At 42.9% G+C, this 20,302-nt stretch overlaps 1 protein-coding gene across 1 annotated transcript in view; it reads right to left on the reverse strand.

The window, feature by feature from the left end:
• The window catches only part of PDIA6 (protein disulfide isomerase family A member 6), a 15,249-nt gene extending 2,742 nt beyond the window's left edge, over positions 1-12,507 (reverse strand). The window contains exons 1-11 of the mRNA XM_040057902.2: positions 12,430-12,507; positions 9,421-9,562; positions 8,566-8,623; positions 7,800-7,926; positions 7,208-7,314; positions 5,700-5,833; positions 5,172-5,286; positions 4,124-4,264; positions 2,964-3,048; positions 2,798-2,870; positions 1,639-1,797 (exon numbers count right to left, since the gene is read on the reverse strand). Of these exons, the coding sequence (XP_039913836.1) occupies positions 1,639-1,797; positions 2,798-2,870; positions 2,964-3,048; positions 4,124-4,264; positions 5,172-5,286; positions 5,700-5,833; positions 7,208-7,314; positions 7,800-7,926; positions 8,566-8,623; positions 9,421-9,562; positions 12,430-12,463 (1,175 nt within the window). The 5' untranslated portion in view covers positions 12,464-12,507. The remainder of the gene's footprint in view (positions 1-1,638; positions 1,798-2,797; positions 2,871-2,963; positions 3,049-4,123; positions 4,265-5,171; positions 5,287-5,699; positions 5,834-7,207; positions 7,315-7,799; positions 7,927-8,565; positions 8,624-9,420; positions 9,563-12,429) is intronic.
• Between the last annotated feature and the right edge of the window lie 7,795 nt (positions 12,508-20,302).

Here is a 20,302-nt window from a genome sequence, read left to right on the forward strand (position 1 = left end):
TGTAATTCTAGTTCTGGAAGTCACCTGCAAATGTTAGTTGAAATCACCAGTGATTTTCTTTAGTGGAGACAGCCTCCATGGGTTCCGAAGGGTACAAGATAACCAGTTTCGTCTGAGACACTCCATCCTGAACTTGCTAGTTAGGCACGCTCAAAAAGCCCAGCATTAAAACCCCGAGGAGCTAATCCCTTTACATCTTTCAGAGGCAAATAAGGCTGAATTAGCCTTTCTCTCTAAGTGGAGTTCACAATTTTTATGCTCTTCACAGTGCCAATGTCCTTACTTGTAGGCAACACTGCTGAGACTGCCTGTTAGATTGCAGAAGCTGCCTACAGCAGCTGAATGAGTGGCCAGCCACACTAGCTGTGATTATAGTGCTTTCTCTAGGCAGCACAGCTGAGCTGAAGTGTCAGGAAGAGATTATTCTAGCAAGTAGTGCTGCATGATAAAACAACATCAAACAAATTACCTTATGCAATATAAGCTGTTAAATTGGTTGTTGTGTCCTGGAAGCACCATCCAGGCTCACCCAGGAGAGGCTTCTCTAAGACAGACTTTATAGACTAAGAAAATTTGCCACATCTGACAGACACTTTCACGTGCTTAGTACAAACTGTCTGGTTTTTCTCTGCTTGCATCTGTACCCTGAATTTAACTTGATGCCCTAAGAACGTTCCTTTTTTTGGCATTAAGAAGTAAGTCTGATCACTTTTACAGGTAAGAATATAGCACTGAAACCATTAATCCAGTAGGAACTGCACTGAACTCATGTGCTTATTATGGCAAAGAGGGGAGAGGCTGTTGCATTTGCTTTTGCAATTCTGGCTGTTCTCCAAGGACAGATGTGGAAATAACACTTCTAATGTAAGGTCTCAATGGCTCTTGCATAACTTATGGCAGCTGGTACTTTATGTGGAAGCAGAGTTCCCACTTCACTTTGACCACACTGAAGTAACTGTTTAAGTTTAGCTGCTCTGTTTCAGTGCTGCTGCCACCTTCTGTCATCCTCTCCATTTCCTCTCCCTATTCCATTCTTTTCAGCACTGGCTCTTGCCCAGGTACACAAGAGGCAGTTTCACAGGCACTTGTGCTGAGCAGTGAGCCACTGACTTTTTGGATGTATTGTTTCACCTCTCCCAATCAATTTATCAAGTGCCAGGAGAATGGAAAGGTGGGAGGAGGAAGACAGGACCAAACTGAATCAGAAAGATGAACAGCAACATATCAGAACTCAAGAACTTCAACAGTACCCATGAGGATTCCCAGACTGGGGACTTTTCAATTACTAATAACTAGTCAGAATGCACCATTTGAATTAAATGGAATTCATTAATAAGTTATTTTTTAAGTTACCAGAGAAAGAGAATTTTTCAACATCAAAGTCCACTTCTGTTTTAAAATAATGTACTAAAACTACCGATCTAATAATTCTAAATGGCCAACTTAATTCTGCACACCACAAAAAAGGTAATGACTGCTTTATTGCAATCCCCATTGAAACCATTCCCTTACTCCACTGAATTCTCATCTTAATTCTCTTGACTGTGGCAAGTCTTGTCTGATGCAGCAGTCTGCTTGTGGTCTAAAGAGTCATAGCTCCAGATACAGAAATTTTTAAATCACTTAAAGATTTCATACCTGAGAAACTCATTAATCCCTTGCTCACTGAATGATCCTTTCAGAAGGGCAAATTTCATCTTCCGAGCATTAATAGCTGCCATTGCTGGATATCCAAAGCCTCCAATCCCCAGAGAGCTCTCAAGATCTGACTGAGCACCTGCTTCTGTCCACAGCCACCTTGAGGAAAAGATGAAATAGAAAATGAATAAGGAGGATAGGCACTACAATAATTTTCAAATTACATATCCTGCAACCCTGCAGAGTTCAAGTGTGCCTCTGTATTACCCTTGACACTTTCAAAGTCAGCAGAGAAAGAAGAGTCCTGATCCTGTACCTTGCAACAGAAGAAAGCCCCCTCTAAGCAGCACCTCTAGGCCAGTCCCACCCACACAGCCACACAAAGCTGGGTAAGAACCACCACTAAACACAGCGCAGGGCAAGAACTATGTTAGCAACCTGAACACACTGCTACACTTTAGCTGGTATTAGGGGGAAGATTTAAAAGTACCCAAGTCACAGATCTAAAGATTATAAAGTCCTGCCCAAATATCACTGTGGAGGACTTCTAGCTAAGGACACTCAATCTCAGTTCCTCTCATCTTAGCAAGTCCCCTGAGGAACCTCTGGAGTGAGTCAATCTCAGCATTTTCCCCCAGGCTTCCATGCCATTTTGCTCCTCCTCATAGCAGTGACAGAACAGCTCTCAATTTCCTCAGAAGACCCAGAGATCCTAACCTGCACCTGAGAGGAGGAGTAAAGGCATAGCCTGCTGACCTGCTTCTTTGAGAGCACGAAAAATGTTAATAAACTGCAATTTACTTGGGGGTTTTTTTGAGAATTCAACAGTCACAGTGGCAGATTCACCAACCAGCAAAAGATGGTAAAAGAAACCTCCCTAAAATACTTGAGTATTCAGGACAAGAGTAAAGATGCTTAATCTCATTAATGCTTAGATATCACTTGTAAATGCAGAATTTGAGAGGTGGATGAAAATAAAAAAAGGGGTTTTAAAGTCACAACATTCCCATTTCCAGTAATTAGTGAAATACCAAGACATGCTACCCTGAAAAAAGAACAACTCTTTCAGCAGCTAAACAGGTATCACACAAATTTTATCCCATTACCCCCAGAAATTCTCACATCTTTTCCAAGATGACCAGCGGACAATAACACTTACCCCCACATTTTCTTTTTGTATTTTTCAGCCATTTTTAACATGACATCCAGGTAAGAATTTCTCCCTGAAGCTCCTGTTTGTTAAACAGAATTGGACAAGTTAAAATACACAACTACATACTTTAAGTGACAAATTCATACAGAAGTCTGCTTGCTTGTATGTGTACCTGTGTCAAGAATATGAGGCAGGACAGAAATGATGCAGAGCTGATGAGCATCACAGGTACTCTTCAGAACATCCTCATTAATTATCTAGAAGAAAGCAGCATAAAGTCAATGACAGTAAGACCTGGTTCTTCAGTTGTGACTGTACTTCCCTCCAACAGCCGAATGACTCCATCCTGCAAGGCAGGAAACAACTTGACACAAGAGCTTACAAGTCTCTTCTACTCTACTGGTTCCTCAGTACAAGAATGATTTACAAAGAGTTCACAAAGTCTTCTGTTGAGACTTGCAGCAACTCCCAGGCCCATGCGAATGCCTGCGAGCACAAGGACAGCCAGCAGAGGCAGCCTTTGCTATGGACGAGGATGTTCAAGCAACAGTAACAGCAACACTGGTTTTGTGGGATCAGTCTTAAAAAGGAATTGATCCAGTGACCTACACCAGGGGTCTCCAACCTTTGATTGTGCATCCCACTAATAAATAAATGTCTAAGCATGCAGCCTTTGATATATATAAATCAATTGTATGCATATACACATATATCAACATGTATTGCTGTATCAATATTAGAAAGCATACAAAATAAAAAATTTAGAAGGATGAGCGAGATGAAATAAACAACATATAAAAATATCTTTATGTTTATTAATAGTACATATATTTTTTTGTTTTTTCCTTCCTGCATCCCAATGCACTGTGGAGACAAGTGATCACCATTTCAAATCTAGCAACAGTAAGCTGAAAAAGGAAGGCGCCTGACAGAAGGTGGAGTTTTTTGGACAACAAGCAAAACTACTCATCATTCATCTCCTCATGGACAGCTTGCAAAGGACAAGGCCCTGCTCTCTTACTGCAAGAAAAGACAGATCACAGAACTCAACTTTTTCAATCATTCCTCAAGAGCAGATTCAGACACCCTGGCACCATCCTGTCAATGCCTTCACTGTACAAACTCTGATCATCTTCCAGACAACAACAAATTGACAGCAGAAATGAACATTCAGCTTTTTGTTATTCAAAGCTTGTCATCCTTTACTTTCTGGGGGAAAGCAGTGCAGAAGCACTACCCTTACACAGTTTTATTTAGAGTTCATATAGACCTGTAAAAACTGCTGCCAAAAGTATGATGGAAAAGCAATTTGAGAAAATGATGCATAGGTACCTCCAGGAGCTCAGGTGGTGGTGCATTATCAGAAAACAGATCCAGAGCACGAGCAATGATATCAGATCTAGTTCTCCCACCATCATAATCAACAGGGTCTTCTCCTTTCTGGAAGATTTTAATGGTGGGAAATCCACGAATCTGCAACACAAGTTTAAACCATCAGCTCAAATAAACCTGTATATTTAGGGTGGAAATCATCTGCTTGTCTGATGTCCTCTAGACTAAGAGCAAGGGAGAAGATTCAACATCTTCATGTATCGAGTCTCACATGTTCTGACTCAACTTGAATTTTGTAGCCTCCTACCTTTACAACAATTCAAAACAAGGTTAAGGTATACTAAAATGCTGCTTCGGGGTTTTGGCCTGATGAACCAGCAGTGGTTTCACCTCAATTTAGATGCAGCAAGCACTGCAGGTTTAAGCACCATGAGGACTATCTTAACCCTTGATATTTATTAAACATTCATTTCCTGATTCCTCTGGGGGCGGACAACACTGGGCATACGTGGCAGCAAGTGGACCTTAAGCTCCTTCTGCTACACTTTCAGTAAATCTTCCTCAGTGCCCCCTCTACATTGTCAGCCATGTGCACTTACAGGGAAACCATGTAGCACACTGTAAGCTCCGTGGACTGTACTAAAAATGCAAGAGTACACATTCTCTTTTGGTGAGCAACACACCTGATCTGGGCAGCTGATATTGCCAGAGTGATCCCTGATAACTGGCTCCAAGAGTTCCAGAGATGCCCAGCCTACAGTCTCAAGAAAGAGATCTCTCACTCCAGATGATAAAGGTATACAAGATGTTATGGAAATAAACAGCTTTTCTTCTCAGCAACACCAGATTAATTATTTTCTTCTTTCTCCATTTATTTATGTTGTTACTGACATTCATTATTTGTGGGAAACAAATTGAATGTGTCACTGAATTTTAGCACGAAATATTTAAGTAGTACCAGACTAAGGCACTGTTCAGTAAGGATTGAAGAGAAAACTGACTTAGTAGAGATGGAAAGGAAATTGTAACCACTGCAGAGCACACTCACCCCATATCGGCTTGCCAGCACCTGATTGACTGTTGCATCTACTGCAGCCAGCTTTACTTTTCCTTTTGTTTGTTCCTTCACCTCAGTGGCAGCAGCTGCCCATTCTGGCTCCAGGCTGAAAAACAGAGTACAAGTGTCCTAAGCTCTCTCAAAGCTAGCAAAAGTAAACCACACTTGAACATTATGTAGCATGTGTTACTCAAGAAAAAACGTCTCTTGCTGAGAATGACAGCTAAGGGGGTTATCCAAACAAGACTGATGTCCTTCAGGAAGGAATGGAAAGTTTAATATAACTTCCAGATCTTATTTCCACTGATAATTGGAAATTTTACTGCTAAGGAGGAGTGCAGCCAGAGCAGCATCAAGGGGCCCTGAGCAGAACCCCACAAATTTTTGTTAGATTACCTTACGAAAAAACCCCTCCACTTCTGATATAATAGAGATGCAAGGTCTCTTTTAGGGGATTAAAGGTATTACACAAAACAGGCACTAACAGGAACTGAATCATTAAAGTAAAACCTCATTTACTTTTTGCAGTGCCCACACCATGGGGCATAAAACTCCACCATCCACACGTCGTCACTATTTATGACATTCTTATCAAAGCTGTCATCAGTCAGCTCAATCACATCCTTCTTATCTCCTCCTCCGCTCTCCCGGCTCTGTAAGAAACAAACAGACCCTCATGTAAGAAGTAACCAAAACTGATCTCCCACACAGGCCAACTCCTGTGTTTATCACATTGAACCAAATGATCTTTATTTGAGCAAGATACAAAACAGGCAGTGTTAGGTCAAGAAACTTTCCCTTTTTAAAACTGAGAGTACACACAGCCTACTCCCCACAACATTTTCAAAACACAGAAAATGAATCCTCCCTTGAAAAAAGAGAAATCGGGTCAAACTGACTACCAAGAAGATGTGAAAACACTTTTCCAGCTCTTCATGCACTGATCTGTCCAGGAACAAAGTGCTCTCCAACCTCCACCTCCATCTGGAAGCAAGTCCTGGTTTCCAGGCAAAACAAACATGTAGGAGTTTGATACACACTACAGGGTAGAGTCCACCCAGGTCTTCTATGTGGCCACCCTGAGGATGTCAGAATGTACTTGCACCATGACTCAGAAATAGTAGTAGGAGCCAGGAGCTTTTCAATTTACCTTCAGGGAGAAATCCAGCAAGCCAACTTCAGAAAAACACTACCAAGTTAAAAAACCTAATCTGCCTAATTTAGATTAGGATTAGGCAAATGATACCTCTGAACCACCTGGAGAATGGGGCTAACAGGAACCCCAAAGTTCAAAGGGAGATGCACCTGGAGAGTAACAGCCCCATACACCAGTACACACTGAGAACTGACTAGCTGGAAAGCAATTTTTCAAAGAGGAACATGAGTGTCCTGGTGGACAAGCTGAACATAAGATAGCACTGCAATCCTGGCAAAGGAGGCCAACAGCCACCCAAGCTGCACTAGGCAGAGTGTTGCCAGAAGGTCTGAGGAGGCAATCTTTTCTTCTGCTCAGCACAATGTGAAACACCGGGAGTGCTGGATCTAGTTCTAGGCTCCCCCACAGAACATTAGTGCACACACTGGAGCAAGTCCAGCCAACAGTCAGAGCTGACTAAGGGCTTTGAGCATCCGACATGTTATGAGAGGGTGCAGGAGAGTAAAAAAATAAAGGTAGGCTCTTTGCTGCAACAAGAGACAAAAGGGATGAAGTTGAAACACAAGAAATACCATTCTATGATTCCATAACCCAGAACATAAGAGGAAAGATTTCTACTTTGAACGCAGTCGAACACTGGAACAGGAGAATGCCTGGAGAATGCAGTCCATTTGGAGTCTCAGTTCTTGGAGATACAACTTTAGGGACACAGCCCTGAGCAATCTGCTCCAGCTATCCCTGCACTGGGCAGGGCACTTGGACTAGAGAAAACTTCAGACACCCCTACCAAATCTGTGGCTGAGTTGGGAGCTTTGGTCTCCTGTACAAGACAGTCTCCAACTGAAAAACAAACACACATTCCCTCAAGTACCTGTCTTCCAGAACTGTATCCTCCGCTTCTGCCACTAAGACGTTCTTTCACCAGGGACCGAAGAGCACTTAGAGCAGCATCGACAATAGCGTCACTTGTCCTGCCACCTGCAGAGCAGCAAAATAAGCGATCAAACCCTCAAAAGGCCAGTTTAAGGTATGCTCCTAACTTAATTACAAACTTAATCCTCCCTTCACCCTAATGATCTTTCAGGAAAAGCAGGACTGGGCTATGAGTGATACAGTACTAGTGGTGGGACATCTGATTTAAACACAAGCAGCAACACTGACTTCACTACACCTTTTTATTACCTGGCTTTTCCTGATGAGGAGTGACTCTAGCTCCAAATAAACAGGAAGAAAGGAATAATTCCTTGAAACTCCCTATCAAGCTCCAGCAACTCTGAACTGCAGACAGGACTGTTAGACAATGCTAAGACATTTGGTCAAACCACTCCCATCCATCTGTCTCTCCATTACTACAAGGACTAGACAGGAAGGAAAAACCACACAACACAGCATTAACAGCTATCATGATCACTGCATTCAGGGAAGTTTTTAGGCATGCAGCATCTAAAAATTCATCACATTACCCTGATAATCCTCTGCTTTGTTTTTGTTGGCTCCAAATATCTTGATAGTTGGAAATCCTCTGACTCCATACTGTCCACCCAAGGACTGATGTTTATCTGCATCTACTGCACCCACTTTCACTACACCCTGCAGAAACAAAACAAAAAATGACACCCAAAACTTCTACAGCAATTAAACACCTTTTATACTCTCTGCTGGGGGCACAAGGGAAGGGAGGAAGAGAGAGAGGCAGTTACTAGGACTGCGACAGAACAGAGGTATTTTACCCCACAAGCATTAAACTACAGAACACTATAAATGTCCGCTTCTTTTTTCAGCGTGACAAAATAAATTTTAAATTGTTTGGGTTATTATTTAGTTGGGTTATTTTGTTTGGTTTTCTAAGAAGGAGGATATATATTTTACATAGGCAAGAGTTCAGTTAATCACAACATGACTAATTTTTCTGTCATTAAAAAAATAGTAAATAATAATGGCTTAAAAGGCTGTTTTCACTCCTATAGAATAGTAATGGAATTCACAGGGAAGGAACTGACTTTCCTCATCTACAAGTCAATGACTTCTTTTAAAAAGGATACAACAAACCAAACCAAACAAAAATCCCAAGTTTTCAAGTGCCTGAATAACACTTTTCTGGCTAGAAAAGTATGATTAAAGTGATAATGCTTGTAAGGACCAAACCCCTCCACGTTCCCAGTCCAGATGTCAAACAATCAAACTCTCTCCAATTCATTTCCACAAGCACATTTGAAAGGCTAAACTTACTTTTAAAGCTGTTGCTGCTTTCTTCCACTCAGGAGTTAGTCTTTGACAATGACCACACCTTTTGGAAAAAACAAACAAAAAATGGTAAATGTCATTCAGATCTGACAACTACTTCAGTCACTTACAGTAAACTGTAGGAGACTGAGGATTTACTCATGAAGAGGTAAAGAGCCTGTGCCACAAGATTACACCATCACTCAGACTTCTAAAGAAAAACTTCCACATTATAGAGACTGCAGCAACACTAGAAGAGGCACAGCAAGGCTCCCCCAAAACCTCTCAGTCCAGACAGAGTCAAGCTGTTACAACAAAAGGCCACTTTATCCAGAATGTGGAGCTTTGGATGACAATATTACAGAGGATTTGTACAAAGAGGGAATATATATATCACCAGAATTTAAATGGAATAGACTCCATACTCTGGACCTGAGCAGAACAGAAGAGGGATGCTAAATTAAGACGCACAAAGCCAGTATTTTTAAATGGAAATTGGAAATTCTAAGTGTGAATTCAGATGTGTGCCTTCACATCAGAATTATTCTCAGAAACACAGAAGTGAGGGACTTTATCACTTGCCTACGGCACTTTAATCAGTCAGAAAAAATCAAGTGGAAAAATGGCATAGGTTTTGCTATCACACCCCATTTGCCAACTTGAAATGCTAATTCCTGCCTTTTTCTCTCATGAAAATATTTAAAGCAGGAATCCCAAGTACACCTATTTTGCTAGTCATGAGGCCATCAAACTGACAAGTGCGCTGCCAACAACCGAAGGAAACCTTGAGCTGATCATCAGCAGATTCCTGTGCTGCTCCTCTGTCACAGGAGCAAGCAAGAACACAGCTGCGGTTCTTACCATGGGGCATAGAACTCCACCAGCCACAGGCTCTCACTCTGAATGACCTCCTTGTTGAAGTTAGTTGGTGTGAGCTCTATCACATCATCACTGGCTGAATATAAACCGTTCACTGCCAGGAACAAAGTGCAGCTCACTGTACCTACAAGGAAAAGCAAAGACATCAGCAGTCCTGTTGAACATTTATGACTCTCCTGTTACCATAGCTAAATCATCTCCCCACTCTTCGCAAATCAGCAGTGGTGGGAAGGGATTCCAGTTAGACCAGATTAAAAAGGAAGTTGAGGCAAGATATATGCTCTCCCTCCTTGCTTAAAACATGATTCCATAGGATCACGTAAAACGGAGTCTGTTCCTAAAGCAAGCTGGAGTTGTGCCACTCCTGCTATGGCTCTCCAGAGACTTGTGTCAAAGCTCCTGCCCTAACTCCTGCTGGTACCAGACCACCAGAACTTCTGCAGGGATCCCCACTATCAGCTATGCTTTCTCTCACTTCTTATAGAAACTCCTAAGCCAATTGTTCAAACCTCTTGCACAGCAGGCACTCAAACACATCTTTTATAGGATCACATAATGCAGGACTGTCCCAGCTAGGCTTGGCACAGTTACACTGATTTTAGGACCAGCACTTGATGCAGTGGTAGTGCATCATTCTTGCTCATGAGTATCTTAGTCTACCATTGATTTGTGTCTTTAGGAACAGATTGGAGAACAACAGCTAAATCTCTCTGGTTAACAACTCAAGCACCCTGAGAATGCTAAAAAAATAACATTAAAAGGTAGAAGGAAATTGCTTTCTCTTATGACTTTGTATTTCTTACAATTTCTGAAACTTATTATTGCTTGAGACTTTGTACATAAAACCTCATAATCCTTCCTTCTATGTAGCCAACCAGGGACATTGAGACATGACTTGATGAGAGATGACAAGCATCTCTGTAACAAAATCCGCCCAATGAAAGACTTTTCTTAATCCACTTGAGACTGGAGGGAGTAAGAGCTCAGACATCCAAGCCAGAAACAGACATAAAAAAGCTTTGCTGCAAGTGGTTAACAACTTGAATGGGAAGCTGCACATTCTCTCTCAAGACTCAACATGAGAGAAAAACAGGTCAATGATGCAGAAACTCTACAGCACATGGCATACTGACTGCACAGCATCACTTGCACTTAATCAGTCCCACACAATAAAAGCCAGTTTCATCACCCCTACTCTGCAGGAGAGTGAACAGAAGGAACATTTTCCAGGTTACTCAAGCAGAGATCAGGGCTGAATTGCCATACTATAAACCAATGCCCCTCTCCACTGCACCACTGCTCCATCCTACTGGTCTCTTCTAGCACTAGGACACAACCCTTTTCTTCTGGGGTAACCGAAATCAGTTTCCACCACCAGATGTATGTGTTAGATTGGCTCTGTCTCTTCACCATGCCCATACACAAGCAGCACTTTGTAAGCATTGATCAACTGACTTCCAAGATCTGTGGCTGTCACAGCATGTTACAGTGACCTACAGTAGCAGCTGCTGCTGGGGTAGAGTAAGAAAATAAGAATGGGAAAAGCTCCTTGAATGTTACACTCACTCTCAAGAGGAAAAACCTCCTCTAGACAGAATGAGACCATTAAACTGAAATCAGCATATTCTCAGTTCCCCTTTTACATCATCTCTGGCAGAATACATTCAGAAGACAGAAATCACTCAGCCACTTCTGTCCCTTGAAAGAGATAAGTTCTAGCTTATGGAAATATACATGTTAAAGAGAACTCACAAAAGAAAGTATATGGTGAAATTCACCTAATCACCCATCACTGCATTTTTTTTAAACTATGAGTCATGAACTGGTGTAATAACTCTCCTTTCTGTAGTGAAACATTCAAGGTTTAATTAAACTTCAGCAAAGAAAAGGATAATTTTCCCACAAGTATCAAGCCAGGTAAACACAAATCTGTCCTTGTTATTAAGCAAAAAAAAAATAGATAATCTGATTTCAAAAGTTGTTTCCTATTGTAAGCAAATCACACGGACAGAAGCATCAATAAACCAGCTAAGGCAGCTCCATGCTGGTATTACTAGTCCTAATTGAACAGCAAAGTCCCAAGTCGGGAGGTCTATTTCACAAAAAGCTTTTGTCACGAGATGATGATAATTATTCTGTGAGCTTCCTCCTACAATTATCCCCTCCTGCAGCAGCGCTGGGTGAGCCGAGGCCCACACATCCCAGCACACGTGCGCTGGGCGAGCCACAGCCTGGGGCATGGAAGGGCCCGAGTGGGAATGGTTTACCGATTCCTCCGGCACACAAGAGGCGGCAGCAGGGGCAGGGGACGGGAACATCAGCCCCGCTCGGACTCCTCCGTCTGACCTCGGTCACTGCTCTCGTGCAGATCGCAAGGCAGGGCTACTCAAATCACTCAAATCAAAGAAGGTCTTTGATTAGGGTGCGAGATAATCATCAGATTTTTTTTTTTTTTTTTTTTTTATCTGCTCGGATCTTTAAGATCTCTCTACGTGGGCTTCGCTAACCCATCGAGCAACCCCGCAGCAGAGACCGGCCACAGCTGGACCCACAGAAGCAATGGGGTTGGGATCCCTCTGAGATCAAGTCCAGCCCATGACCGATCGCCCCTATGTCAAACAGACCACGGCATGAGTGTCGCGTCCAGCCTTTCCTCAAACACTTTCAGGGACGGTGACTCCACCACCTCCCCGGGCAGCCCTTTCTAATAGCTAATCACCCCGTGTGTGAGGAAAATCCGTCATAATCTGCAATCTAAACCTTCCCTGGTCCTACTGCAAGCTGCCTGGGAGAAGAGACCGATCCCCACCTGGCTAACAACCTTTCAGGAGGCTCTCCGCTCCGCCCGCCGCCCCGCAGAGCGGCCGCACGGCCCCGGGCCCCGCTCCCTCCCGCCGCGACCGGGGCCCGCAAAGCCAGGGAAACGGAAGTCGCATCCCGCCGTGTCCCGTTGCCCTCTCACACCGCCCCCCGGGCCCTCACGGCTCCTACCCCACCACAGCCGGCCCGCGCCGCGCATCCCCATGGCTGCCCCGCTCCCTCGGCCGCCGCCGCCACGGCCTGCGCGCTCCGCCCCGCCCCGCCCGCGCCACGCGCCTCGCCGTGGCCGCCGCACATTGGCCGCGCCGGCGCCCGGGCAGCGCCGCAGCCAATGGGGAGCGGCCGCGCCAGCTGCTGCGGCGCGCGGGGGGCTGGGGAGGCGCTGAGGGGCGGAGGCGGAGGAGGAGGAGGAAGAGGGCGGTGGCGGCCGCTGCTGGGCAGGGCTTGGGGTCTCGGCGCTGCCAGGGGCACGACCGTGGTGAGCGTGGCCCCGGTGAGCTCTGGTGCACGGGGAAAGCTCTCTCAGTCGGCTTCCAGCAGTTTCCGAGGATCTTGCCCTGTCCAGAGCGCCCCCAGCCGCTCCGCCTCAGCGTTGGCGCGTGCCCGGGCCTGGGCCAGAACTCGCGCAGGCCTTCAGGGAGAAGGAAGGCAGGCCAGGGATTTGTCTTGTTAGGTGGGCGAGCTGCTTTGCTACAGCCTCGGCCAAAACCGAGGCGGAGATCTAGAAACAATGTTTTCAAGTCGCAAGCTCGCCTGTGGAAATCAGCCCGGCTGAGTCTGCTGCAGTCTGGAGAAATACAAGCAGGGGGAGGGGACTTGTGCATGCTGATAAAAGTGCTGTTAAACCCTGGGTAACCTGCCTACCTCCGACAGACGCTTGGAAAGTTTGGGTCCAGCAACACAGCATGTATGACTTATTAAAGAAATATGGATATTGATCTAGTATCGATACCCAACTGTGACGGACAAAAACTCTCTAACAGTTTAAAGTTAGAAAGTGTATGTTTATTACGGCCGGGCAGCACGCGGGGTATTTCCCTAATTCACACTGTGAAATTCACAGGTAATTACAAAACCTTTTATTTACAAAAGTGTTGAATACCCAAAATACAAATACATATTCATACCCCTGTCACCTCCCATTCCTTGCTTCGTATGCTAATTGGCAAAAAAGCTATTAAGCATGCGTACTTTGTCTCCTAAAATGAGTCGGGGGGTCTATTCTGGGGAGGGAGTCATCCAAAATGAGGAAGTAAGATGAGTCTTCCTCGTCCTGACCTTTCTACCTTTTCAATGCATTCGCAACAAATGAATCCTTGGTAGAACTTATAGTTTCCTGTGTTCAATGGGTCCTTTAAGCAGGAAATCTGCAGCTATCTTATGTCCTATTTACCACATTTTGTTTTTCATTACATGCACAGCTACATAAACATGAGCAACGAGTTACTAAATCTGGGCTATCTCATCTAAGATCCGGCTTCTGTTAACTCTGAACAAAGCTTACCCATCTACTTCAGCTATTTCAGCAACTTATTATCTTAACTTTCCTAAAAATCCCTAGTTCTTCAAATTTAATGTCTCATGTAGGTGGCTCTTTAGTATGAAAATTCAACATCCCAGTTCAAAAACACTGGAAACAACTAATTCGAAAAGCTGGTATTCTGTCCCCCCCGTTCCCCCGAGGATTGCATATTGCAGGTGGGCCCTAGAGCGTGGGGCTATATATTGGGCACAGATCCAGACAAAGGCTTTTACAGAGTCAGGATTACACGATCAAGTGAACTGTGAATTTTGTCGTGTAGTTATAGTAGCTGAATTTAATGTACCATTGCAACAGGTTTTTTTTCAGCAGTTGAATGTGAAATTATCTAAATTTTATCCCCATCCACACCCCCACTGCTTCACGCTCACAAATAGCACTTTTCAGTATGATTCAGTCCTGTTTTTTGAGAGAATGAAATTGTTGGCGTGGTAAGAACAGACTGCCGTTTTCACCCTCAAGTTTTTTCAGAAATGGGGACACAGATACATAGAATAAACACATTAATCAGAATGGCTACAAAATAATGACGTCTTGGCATTTTCATCCGTAAGTGGGCAGGCTGCTGAGCAGGTAGGTTCAGGTTTGTAGCACTTGGTAGGTCTAAGACAAAACATGTCTATTATTTTACTTTTTCCCAAAGCAAACGGGAACTGCTTTGCAGTCCGTCAATGAGTATTTCTCAAAAGAGTCTCCTACGTTCCACTGAGATGGCGAAAAAACGAAACATGAGGGTCAGGGCACTATTGAGCAATTAGCATGATGTTGGCTCCAGGTACAATTCTCAAACCTAGAAATCATAAAAGAATCATTTAATGGCGTGTAAATTAGCAGAGAAAATCGAGAATTGAGGGCGAGGGGAGAGAATGGCTAATAGAAGCATCTGCATAAGGATAAGAGTGATTTCTCTTCAGTGCCTGCTACAGTAAATCGAATGGTTGTATTTAACGTTTCTATAGCACCGGGAAGCATGTGTTAAAGTACTTATTGCCGAATAAGAACCTTTTAAGACAGATTTTTACTGCCTCGTCAAATTCCTACAGGGTTTCTGCAGGAAACAGTTCTACAGGAACGATGTTCTTATGTGTGTTCTTATGTGTGGGAAATACGCATAAGATAGTGCCGACGAATATTAGTCGAGTGATAAATATGATGAAAACAGGGGAACAACAGAGGATATGTGATAAATGAATTGCCTTCAGACAAAACACATTAAGTGGGGTAACGAGCTCGCGTGGAGCTTCACTATCTCAGTGAAGACAGTTCTTGAATGGAGTCTCGACAGGGATTTAGATGCTGCTTCTCCATTGCAGCACGAACTTTGACGAATTGAGACATTAAATTTGAAGAATTAGGGATTTTTAGGAGAGTTAAGATAATAAGTTGCTGAAATAGCTGAAGTAGATAGGTAAATTTTGTTCAGAGTTAACAGAAGCCGGATCTTAGATAAGATATCCTGGATTTAGTAACTCATTGCTTGTCAGCTTTATGTTTATGTAGCTGTGCTTGTAATGAAAAACAAAATGTGGTAAATAGGACATAAGATAGCTGCAGATTTCCTGCTTAAAGGACCCATTGAACACAGGAAACTATAAGTTCTACCAAGGATTCATTTGTTGCGAATGCATTGAAAAGGTAGAAAGGTCAGGACGAGGAAGACTCATCTTAGTTCCTCATTTTGGGTGACTCCCTCCCCAGAATAGACCCCTGACTCATTTTAGGAGACAAAGTACGCATGCTTAATAGCTTTTTTGCCAATTAGCATACGAAGCAAGGAATGGGAGGTGACAGGGGTATGAATATGTATTTGTATTTTGGGTATTCAACACTTTTGTAAATAAAAGGTTTTGTAATTACCTGTGAATTTCACAGTGTGAATTAGGGAAATATCCCGCGTGCTGCCCGGCCGTAATAAACATACACTTTCTAATTTTAAACTGTTAGAGAGTTTTTGTCCGTCACAGTTGTGTATTGATACTAGATCAATACCCATATTTCTTTAATAAGTCAGTATTAGTGCCAAAAAGTCTCATGTGACTCATGGCACATGCAAAGGGGAATAGAGGAAAAATACTCAGTTTGCAGAGGTTAATGAGATAAGTTATTGAGTCTACATTTAAAGATACATAGATATTTGCAGTGACAGGATTAGAAGGGACTTTGCAGATTTCCGAGGTCATCAGGCTGAGGAGAATTCGTTGTTCCATGTTTGAGCCTATGACACCTCATGGATGTGTGCAGGGGAGCCAGCTGACACCAAACCTGAAATCGGTTACCAGACAAAGGAAATGCTGTGTTTGAAGAACACTTGTACAGGACATTGAGATAATCAATATTATAAATGTAAGGAATAATCTTGTGTTCCAGGGGTCTTTTCTGATTCCCACCTTGGCAGATGAGTATAAGGAAGGTAGCACAGAGGCATTCTGGCTTTATAAGTTCTGGTTGCTTTCTGACTTCCTAATTGAGATAGGGCTGAGTATTTCTGTGGTGCAGTTCACATTAAAACATGCTTTGCCTGAAGGAACATTTTTCATTTGTGTTATTAACATGCATTTAATTTTAGTCACTTGGAGTTACCAAAAAGCTGGAATCAGCCATCTGTCCTCTTCTGTTGTTTAAATGGAGCATTCACCTATTCAAATCCAGGCCTTTCTCTCTCAAATCTTTACTATTGTGGTTGTTCCAGTTCCCAGGGGACCTGTCATTCCACTTCTTTTTATCATAGTTTATTTGGGATTAGCCTCTCACAGCCATTTTGTCATCACTTCTGGACTCTCGAAATGGCATCGAAAAACCAGTAGTTTTAGGAGCACCCAGTCTGACCTGATCATACAGCCACAGCTCAGACTGCTGCAGTATGAGGTTTGTTCTTTATGCATGACAACAGAAGGTATCATGTTTCCTAGATGCCTCCTCTCTTAGGTTATAGCCTGATAGCAAGCAAGATAGGTAACAGTGACACACCTGATGCAGAAAGTCTCCTGCCATTCATCTGGGCCACATGAGACAGGGAGATTGCAAGATGAATCAGAAGGATTTCTAGTGGCATTTTCTAGAATATTGTTTGATGCAGGATACCTTTCAGAGATCCCTCCCTTGAACTGTGAAGCCTCTGTTCTCCTGGGATCTGAAGATGCACCCACTCCTTCAAAATAGCAGCAAGTACTATTTTTTAGTACTTCTAACATTAATAGGTGCCAAACCAGTTTTACTGTTGCCCATGAAGAATTTTGGGAGGAGTGGCCATTGCTGATGGAGGTGTTACTAGTGTGACCCTATTTCATTCTGGTGCTGCTGGAAGCAGTGACAGCAGAAATGTGGGGAGACCCAGCTGACAGCTCATGGCTTTGTATTCAGCAGTTAAATTTCATCTATCTAAATTCCCTGAAACATCTGCACAAGGGAAGGGGCAGGTTCAGAGGCAAGAGTCTGGCAGGACCCTGATAGTTAATGACTTCTAGTAGCATAGACTGAACCCTCAGATTTCAGTGGCAAAAGGAAAATAGTCTATAAGAATCTGGTTTATTGAGGATGCCTCTGTGTTGAGGATGCTGCTGAACTTCTGAGAAGCAAGGGAATGCATGATGCAGGAGGAGATGTCTCAGATACTGAAATATCAGAGAGGATGCAAGCATGAGCATCCAGTTTAGAAGCATGAAAACCTTTCAAATTCAGTTAGTTACAGGAGAGAGGAGTTCCCAAAATTTGTCCCAAATTTGACAATAATGACAATTCTTCCTGTCAGAAGAGGCAATAGGAACAAAATGGAAAAAGAAATTATTGTTTTGTTGAAAAAAAAAAAGGAGTTGCTTCTGGGTCCATTTCCCTGTTTTCTTCAACTTGATCAAGCAACTTGCAAGTATGGCAAGTCTCAAACCTTCTAGCTTGAAGTATCTAACAAGGCCTGACAGCACAGAAACAGTATTTTCAGCAGCTAAATAAAATCCTTTGCATCTTCTGGCAGATCTACCAGAATATTCTGCATTAAAAGAGAAAATTATAAAAAACCATTTCAACTAAACCAATAAGATTTTCAGGAAGCTACATGATGCTTGGTGCAGAGGACTGTATTGTGGTTCAGAGGATCCTTTAGGAGCATCTCCAGTTGAGCCTCACTTCTGTGCTAAATATAGAATGAGTCCCCTCATGAATCTCAGGGCTGACTAGGTCATGTGTAGTTGTATGGCAGGCCACACTATCTGTCACTTTGGAAGTCACCCTGGGATTGTTAAGAAAAGACAGTTATAGTGGATAACCTAATAAGTGTCTTGACATTTTTCAGCGTAATGACTGCCTTGTTTAATTTGACCATTTGTGACAAGGAGAAAAATCTATTGTAATAAAGTAAGAATAGCCATCTTTCATTAAGACAAGTAGGTTTGACTTGACTGTATGACATATAGGCTGACCTGTTGTATAGAAAAGCCTTGGAAGTCACTCTGAATGCCCATGAGCACAGGTTGGTGCTCACAGCACCTCCATAGTAAGGAGGGCCTCCTCAGAGCCTCCTCAGCCTGAATTCCCACAATATCTTGAGAAAGGACCAGGGGAAATGTTTCAACCAAGGAAAATTCCAACAAAGGAAATTCTGGTTACATGATGGGAAAACATTTTTCACTTTGGAAGTGACTGAGCATTGGCACACAAAGATTTTGCAACCTTGATCCCTAGAGATATTAAAACTCTGAATATGACCCTGAGCACCCAGACTTAACTTTGGCTCTGAAGATCACCTCCAGTGGTCCTGACTCTACAAAGGCCCATCTCTGCCACCTACCTCTCCAGTGAACACAGCATTGCTAGCAGGATTAATGCTTTGTTTTGCATGACAAACTATTTCTGTGCAAGGCTTTCTGCTGAGATCAGCTTTTGCCACATAAGCTTAAGAGTTCTGTGTAGTTCTACACATCAAATCACTGAAACTCTGCTAGACAAGCACTGCATGTGTTTGCAGCATCTGTGTGGCCACTTAACATCTCTGCTCAAGAAAGTCAAAGCATCAGCTCCTTGAAAATTTAAGAGCCAGCACCACAGACCTAATATTCCTGTCAGATTGTGTTAGAGGGACTGTAAATTTAAAATCAGTCAAATGTTTTCTAGTTGTCTCTGAAAGGCTGAAGCTGTATGATCTTGTTACATGTTTCAGCAGAAATCAGTGTTTCCAGATATCTCATGTATAGCTTGCAAGTCCACCTCAGCTTCCCCTCTTGGTGTCTTGCTTTACTAAATCATTGAATATAGAAACCTTCATCATTTAGCTTCTCTGGGCTGCACTGGTTCTCTTCTACCCCTGAACAGGACAGTTTGCCTTAAACTCCAATAAACACATTGTATGAGGCCAGCCTGGCTTTGCGTGTGTTTTGATGAAGCTTTCAGAAGTGTTGATTCTAACGATATTTGAGGAGTGGTGGAAGAAGATTAAGACAGTGTATATTGAGGGAGTTGAAAAGTACAGCAGTGTATGTACACCCAGGGAAACTTTAAAAAGAAGGGGAAAATAAAAGGAGTGGCAATGAAGGGGTGTATTTATTAGGCATTATAGATGTAGATCTCTACTAAACAAACTCTACTAGTTTGTTTGTTTGTTTCAGGTTGGTGGAAGCAAGTCTGGCTGGAAGGGGGAGCCTGCACATCCAGGCAGCTCTAGTGGTACATGCATCCCTGGGGCTTCTGGCTGATGAGACAAGGGTCTGCAGCCCTGTCCTACTCCTCTCCTTTCAGCTTGGTCAGTCTGGGATGGCAGTGCAATGCACCAGAGTATTTGTACACAATGGCAGGCAGTATTTTTCTTCCAAGGTACAGTCTGGTTGATTCTTTGGCCTGATTTCATATTGCTGTTTTATTTTTTCAAACGCTTATTTATCTTTCATTAAGGAATTGAATATTTTGAGGATGGGGTTGGAAAAAGGCTTGTGTAGAGCAGTTACCACCAACTTTGTTTGCTTTTCTGGAGTTTCTTAGTCTGAGTTGCTAATGGACAATGTAAATTCTGTCATTATCTGAATAATACATAAGCTTGCCTTTATTTGCACCATGACAAAAAATTGGAGCTGCTTTGCTAAGAAAAATCCCAAAAATAAATTGAAATTATTTTAGAGAAGGGCATCAACAGAGTTTTAGAGAGGTTTAGACAGAGGTTTAGAAAGAACTGGACTGACCTGTTTCCTAGTAATTAGTAAACAATGAAAATAGATGACAAATAACCTGCATAGTACAGATATCCATATGATCAAGAAGTTTTTTTGTGGAATGCGTGGAAGCAGATGAAAATGAATTGGGAAGAAATTAAGGATGAGTTAATGAAAGCTGTTTGTTGGAAGAGCTATTGAGAATGGCCAAACCTGGGGGTGGCCTCTCCTGCCAGGGGATTTCTCTGCAGGAGGGAGGGACGCAGAAAGACAGACTTCCAGACTTCCCCTACCCTTTAGCTTTTGTATTTTATAGTTTAGCTTTTATAATCTTACAGTTTTTATATTCCCCTGTCTCAGCACTGGTGCAGGG

This window comes from Hirundo rustica, chromosome 3 (genome assembly GCF_015227805.2).
Source record: "Hirundo rustica isolate bHirRus1 chromosome 3, bHirRus1.pri.v3, whole genome shotgun sequence".
NCBI classification, from domain to species: domain Eukaryota; kingdom Metazoa; phylum Chordata; class Aves; order Passeriformes; family Hirundinidae; genus Hirundo; species Hirundo rustica.